The sequence below is a fragment of the Theropithecus gelada genome, chromosome 1, assembly GCF_003255815.1.
Source record: "Theropithecus gelada isolate Dixy chromosome 1, Tgel_1.0, whole genome shotgun sequence".
NCBI classification, from domain to species: domain Eukaryota; kingdom Metazoa; phylum Chordata; class Mammalia; order Primates; family Cercopithecidae; genus Theropithecus; species Theropithecus gelada.
Window position 1 is genome coordinate 18,765,602 of NC_037668.1, and position 7,119 is coordinate 18,772,720.

Here is a 7,119-nt window from a genome sequence, read left to right on the forward strand (position 1 = left end):
TCCCCAAGCACCTGCTGAGCGTTTATGGGGACGCTGAGATCCTGTCTCGGTGGAGAGTACGAAACAAGCACAGTGCAGCAGAAGATGCCCCTCCACAGGAGAGAATGAAAAGGGGAATGGGGTGCAGACATCTCCCAAGGAGGGTCCTGAAAGGCAAACTAAGCTGATGGCAAGTGTGGGAGGGACAGCAGACCAGGTCTGGAGCAAACGGGGGCAAATTCTGCCCCAGAGCCTGACTGATGAGAAAAAAGGTCTCCAGCTCAGCTCCAGGGACAACCCACCACGTTTGGTGCAAAGGATCAGATGGAGAGGGAACCAGACCAAGTTTCTTAAGTGACCCTGCAGTCCTGTGCACAGGTGGTGTATCACCTTCCATCACTCTTTCAAAATCCATTATTTCTATCTCAGTAAGCTCAGGACACCGGTTCCCAGACCAACCCTCGGAAGAAAACAACCCATTAAAATGGGCTCTGGCAGTTCCTGAAGGCAGAGGAGACCCTCCCTAAGAGATTCTGCATTAATTTCCTGATGTCCCAGGAGAGAGGAAGAGGAAAAAGAAACAGAGCAAGCGCAGGGGCAGGTCTCAGGTGGGTGGTGTCAGGGACACCGGAGGACTTGGATCAGTGGGTCATGAATAGCCCTCGGTCAGAAGTAAGCCTCACATCCATCATCATGTTGTAGAAAAAAACAGACCCAACCCTTCTCTCCTCCAGGAAGCCTTCCTGGGTTGACTGTCACCCAGGTTCTACTCATTGCTGTTCCCTTAACAGGTGTCTGTGGTTCTGCCAGGCTGGATTGTTGGCTCAGCTCCTGTCAGTGTCTGACTCAGCAGGTGCAAACCCAGCACACAATTTTCCCTGCAGACTGGCTCCCACCCAGGCACCGAAGTCCCATGCCAATCGCCAGCGCCTGAAACCTCCACCTCATTCTGGATCCTCCTCTCCCTCAGTCTGTGCCCAGGTCTGGGCTTTGACATTCTGCCTTTTCTGATGCCTCCTCGCTTCCGTCCCCATGAAGCTGTTTACCTCCTCTTCACAGCCTCCAGCTAGTCTCTGCAGGTCTGCTCTGTCTTCCTCCACCCCAAACCCCCACCACTAGTTTCCTAAAGCAGAGCTGGTCCCAGGGCCCTCACCCCTTCCCCACACCTAACAACTCAGGATCCCTTACCAAAAGGATACAGTCCAAATTCCAATGCTCAGTTTTCAGGGACTTCCAGACTCTGGTCCTAACCCACCCATTCAAGCTGACTTTCTACTCTTTTCTCCATGAACGCTAATTTCTGAGCAAACTTTCTGTTTCTCCCGGACATACTTTATGATTTTCTACTGTTGTTCCCTCTGCTAGAAATGCACCTGCCTCCTTGTCCTGGTCTCGTCCCAGGCTCAGCCCCACCCTTGCTCGCCGATTCTTGAGGCTCTCTTTCAGAGTAGGGATGCTGTCAGAGGGGCATGTTAGTTCACCCCTACCCTCACCCCATGCTACCACCTGCGTGGTGGGTGAGTGAGTGACCATGGATGAGGCCTCGCTGTCTATCTCCCCAGGAAAGGAGACTCTTCCTTCTCAGGCTGAACACTGCAGGTGGGGACTGTCTCCCCATCAGATGGGGCCCCCTGGAATCAGACGTGGTGTCTCCCCCATCAGATATAAACTCCCTAGAGGAATAAGCTGTGTCTCCCCCTCAGACAGGGGCTCCCTGGAGACCGGAGCGTGTCTCCCCCCTCAGACAGGGTCTCCCTGGAGATATAAGCTGTGTCTCCCCTTCAGACACGGGCTCCCTGGGGATAGGAGCGTGTCTCCCCCCTCAGACAGGGTCTCCCTGGAGATATAAGCTGTTTCTTCCACTCAAACAGGAGCTTCCTGGAGGCAAGGGCTATTTCATTCATCTAAAATAGATCTTTCCCAGGTTGGGACTGAAACTTCTTTTTCTGGATTGTAGGTGAAGCCCAGAACCACACACTGACAAATCCTTGGAAATATGTATGAAATTGCTTTATTCTCTCTCACACTGCTCTCCTTTCCACAGACAGGTACAGACATGTGCACACACACAGAGACACACACAGCTGGGTTCTCCTTTCAGTTCCTGATAGCCAGGCCACACCTCCTCCTGGGTCAGGCTCCGGTGGGCAGGAGGCTGCCTGAGCTCCCTCTAGTAGAGGCTGTGTTGAGCACAGTGGTGAGCGCACAGCTGCCGGTGGTACTGCAGGTGGTAGTCCTTCACCAGCTTTCCCAAGATGTAGAGGAACTCATCGAAGCAGATCTGGTTGTCCTTGTTCTTGTCTGCAGCCTGGAACAGTTCTGTGATATAGTACGGCTCCTTCCGGCCCTGAGAAGCGGGCAGAGTGTCAACCACCCACCCAGGCATGCAGCCCACCTGCCAGGCTCCCCACAGCCCACTGGGAGGGGATGGGGTAACTGTGGCCTGGCCTTGCCTGCAAGGGCTTACAGGAAATGACTCCTCACTCCAATAGTCAGTGACTAGGACTCTGAATGCTGCAAAATCAGGCTCAAGAGACAGGGGCATGGTGGGTGCCCCCATAACCAAGCCTGGAGCCAGCTGCATGTGTGCAGACAAAGGAGGTAAACTGGGCACCACTGATGGTTAACTGTGTTCAGTGCCCAGGCAGCCCTGGCATCCCAGATGATTTTGCATCCACCGGCAGCAGCTGTTTATACCTCTCTTCACAGCTGGGCTGGAGGCTCCTCTGGAGGTACACCCCAGCCAGGGCTTCCTCAAGGCAGGGCGGTGCCTTCCTCCTCCACACTGGGAGCTCCCCAGGAGCAGAGTCGACCTGGCCCTCAAGTCTGCATCCCCAGCGCTGCTGCAAGGCTAGTGCCCAGGGGGTCAGAGGTTTGCATGCCTGTGCATTTGCCTGCTTCGGGAGCAATTCCCAGGCAGAGGCATAGCATGTGAACCTCTGACCCCCGGGCGCTGGGCCCACATAGAGCGCAGAACGAGGGAAAGGACAAAGCCAGGAGCCCTGGAGCTGTCCAGGTTGTTTTGAGGCAGGTGGCCCAGATATGGCCCTGAGGGCTGAGAAATGGGGATCGTAGAGGAGAGGAAAGACGCATTCGAGCTGGAAGGAACAGCATGAAGAAAGTCACAGGCCAGAGCACAGCACAGGGACAGAGCGGGAAGACACGAGGTGGACATCGGGAGCACTGGGCAGGGCAGATGAGGCAGCTTTCAGCAAGATTTGGCTGGTGGGCATAAGGAGCCAGTGTGAAGCCCTAGAAACCATTTGGGGGAAGCAGCTGTGGGCAGGTTTGCAGCCTCTGTCTCCTCAGGGCCCACCCCCACCACCTGTTCCTGTGATCTTAACTGTTCCACAAAGCTGGTCACCCAGAGAGGAGCTGGAGGCTTCCCGCCTGGGACAGACTCTCCCAGCTTCCCTCACCTCGGCCCACCTTCCCCAGGGCTGCCCTGTGTTCAGGGTCTGTCCCCAAGGGCCCTGTACCCCGGTGGGGCTTTGAGTCCCATGAGTGCAGGGTCCGGGCTGTCCTGGTACAGTTTGCCCTAGAAAGGACAAGGTTTCCTGGAAACAGGACCACCCACAATCACTTCCCCCTCGCTCCGTCCCTCTCTACAACCCTCAGAGTAACACTCCAGTAAGCAGAGGCAAGGCTGGGGAGACGGGAAGTGACCAAAGAAGAGCGTTTTCCTGGATGGAGTGGCCTTGAGTCAGGATGGACCAGAAGTCCTCTGGAGATGACAGTCCAGACACCCCGGGGCATGGCTAGACAGGAGCACCCCACAGACACCTTGCAGGCCTTACAGGTCCCAAGAAGCCCAGTAATCATGGGTCTGGGTCTGATGACAAAGAAGATGGGCAGGGCCTGAGGGCTGTCTAAGCCTGGATTTGGGAACTGGGCCTGTCCAGGTCTGAGAGATTCTGGGGACAGGAGGTGGAAGGGGAAGTAATGTTTCCTAACCCCACCCCACCCTACTCCTACTCTGGTTAGGGCGGCCACCGCAGCTCCTGCTATCCCTCCCCCATGCATGGGAGCAGGAGGGCCAGGCTTGTGCAGCCCAGGAGAAGGGGCTAAATTCAAAGGGCTTGGAAGGTGGCATGGGGTGAGGGGCAGAGGCACTGCCTCGATGGGCCTGTGGGCAGAGGGGAGGTGGAGGGCCTGTACTCAGGAAGTAGATGGGCAGAGGCATAAATAGGTTTGGGGTTAGGACTGAGTTCCAGGAAATCAGCTAAGTTTGGGCTGGAGGGAGGCCAGACAGGGAGTTCTGGGAGAGGGAAGGACAAGAAACACAGCTGTGCTGGGGCCACCCCACTGTGGCCACAGATCCCGCCGTCCCATGAATTAAAGATTCTCAGGGCCAGGCACGGTTGCTCACACCTGTAATCCCAGCACTTTGGGAGGCTAAGGCGGGTGGATTGCTTGAGGCCAGGAGTTCAAGACCAGCTTTGCCAACATGGTGAAACCCCATCTCTACTAAAAATACAAAAATTAGCCAGGCGTGATAGTGGCTGCCTATAATCCCAGCTACTCAGGAGGCTAAGGCACGAGAATCACTTGAACCTGGGAAGCGGAGGTTGCAGTGAGCAGAGATTGCACCACTGCACTCCAGCCTGGGCGACAGAGTCAGGTTCCATCTCCAGAAAAAAAAAAAAAAAGATTCTCATGAGAGACAGCGCCCTCTGTAATAACCTCAGCATTTGCTTTCAACACTCACTTGCCACCCCAGAATCCACCCTGTATTGGTGCCCGGGCCCCACTTCAACCACCACCCTGATCCCAGACCCTGCGTACCAAGCTGTCCATGAAGCGGGGCACGTTGTCCACGAGCAGGGCCTGCAACTCCTGCAGGGACAGGGTCTCCACATCGCCTTGCCGGGCTGCATACTGGTGGAAGCAGTGGATGATTTGGAAGAGGGATTCCTCCACTGGGGTGTCTGTCATGACTGCTGGGCCCTGGCCCCGGGCAGGGGGCAGATGTGGAGGTGCAGGGGTGCAGCAGCCGGGGACAGTGGGTGGAGAATCTGGGAGGAGAGAGCAGCACCTTGTCCCAGCCAGTCCACAGCAGATGGTGCTTCCTCCAAGAGCCTTCTCCCTCTTGTACCTGCCCACATTCCCACACCCAGTCTCAGGCCACCAGGACCCCTGCACTCATCCGACCCCGTGCAAACGTGACTCAAAGTCGCTGCCCTGCAAGACGCTTCCCTGAAAATTCTCAAGACAGGACTCTGTTTGCTGGGACTGAGGGCTTCCTGGACACAGGAGCTGCATCCTCCCTCCAACCTACCCCAATTTAGCAGATGCCTCAAGTCAAGAATGGGGAGAAACTAAAGACTCTGAAGCAAGTCAGTGTTTGTGTTGCTTTCCAATAGAAACACTTTTAAACCCTTGAAAAGGCCGAATCCGCACTACCATAAGCTGTCTTGTGCGACAAACAATATTAGAATAACCACACTATGTGGAAAACTGGGCCCTGCTCCTGAGCGATTGTTTTCTTTCCCAGTTGAATGTACAGGCAGCAAGTGGATCCCACCTGTCTTCCTGCTGCCACCACACTGTGCCACCCTCTCCAAAGGGAGTCCCCATGCCATCAGCACCATCCCTTCAGCCCTTACATCCCACGCCCCCCCCCCCCCGGAGCCTCTGTGCCGCTCCTCTCTGGTGCTCTGATGCCTGTGACCTTCCACTCCCCACTTCCTGTGGAGATGAGACCCCAGTTTTCGGGCGACAAGATCTCCTTGTCAAGTCAGCGGTGCTCCCTGGACTCTGCAGATAGGAATCAGGACAACTGCTGCTTCCACCGCTCGTGGAACCAGCCTGGCACCAGGTGAACACTTTATACAAATTATCCCATATCCCACGTAACCCTCACGCGGGCCATAGGAAGCAGGCATCATTACTCCCATTTTCCTAAGGGAAAAATGAAACCCAGAAAGGAGGAGCAATTTCCCCAAGATCACACAACCGATCTACCTGGAGCTTTGCTCAAACCCATGTCTTTGGGAACAAGCCCAAAGGCTTGCTTTCAGTTCGGGTCCTACACCCCGTTTGGGCCACAATTGTACTGTTAGCATGTCCATCCACACTGTACATGTTCTCTAAAACAAGTAAGCTGTACCCACCTCTGCTTTTTAGAACCTGCACAGACCCAACACAGACCCTCACCCCACAATTCTCTTGGAAGAGGCACTGACCTGTCACTGTTGAGGTGAGGATCCAAAACCACAGATCCAGCCTGCAGTTGATCCCAGAGATTCCCCAGCGCTCAGGCAGGAGGCAGCTGTGTGAGCCGGGAACCCACCACCAAGCCCCACATCCCACCCATCCTCAGCGCCTCCAGTTATGGCAGCCAGTGTTGTGATGCTTCACAGGTCCTTCAGCAGCAGAACTGAGCCTTAATTGCATTCCTCAGGTGACATCACAACACTTAACTTGCTAAGATTAACTCAACCAGTTTCAGGAGCCCACATCCCTCGGAGCAGGATCTGAAGCATCTAAGAATCACAAAAGGTCCCATTACTGTCTCCCTGCCTCAGAGCTTGTCCTCCCACCTCCAGGGCTTGGGTGGGGTCAGACACACACTTAACTACATCTCCCTGGGGTGTCCTCCCTCAATTAGCGAACCCCCAAACTCCACCGTCATGAAGCACATTCATTCCTTCATTCATTCAAAAAACATTCTTGAGTGCCTACAGTGTGCCAGGCCTTCTGCTAGGCAATATGCATCAGACACAGGGCCAGCTCACAGGGTGGGGATGTGTGAGGGGACAGTCACACACTGTCACTAGGCACGTGGAAGCCAACTGAGTGACACAGACAGGTGCTCCAGGCACCCAGAAAGGAGCACCTTCTGCCTGGGGAATTGAGGGGGACTTCCTTAGGGAGGTCATATTTCAGCTGCGACTGGAAGAGACATTTTGAGTTGCACGGAGGAAAGGAGGACCAGGCGCTCCAGACAAAGGACACGGCACAGGCAAAGGCCTGGGGTTGCAAAAGAGACAGTGTGGCGATTCCTCAAGGATCTAGAACTAGAAATACCATTTGACCCAGCCATCCCATTACTGGGTATATACCCAAAGGATTATAAATCATGCTGCTATAAAGACACATGCACACGTATGTTTATTGCGGCACTATTCACAACAGCAA

General features: G+C 54.9%; 1 protein-coding gene across 1 annotated transcript; it reads right to left on the minus strand.

The window, feature by feature from the left end:
- Positions 1 to 2,149: 2,149 nt before the first annotated feature.
- Positions 2,150 to 4,914, minus strand: LOC112625961 (protein S100-A15A). The gene is made up of 2 exons (XM_025387573.1): positions 4,765 to 4,914; positions 2,150 to 2,326 (listed from the first exon to the last, which is right to left on the minus strand). The coding sequence occupies exons 1-2, from the start codon at positions 4,912 to 4,914 to the stop codon at positions 2,150 to 2,152; spliced, it is 327 nt and encodes a 108-aa protein (XP_025243358.1).
- Positions 4,915 to 7,119: the final 2,205 nt, after the last annotated feature.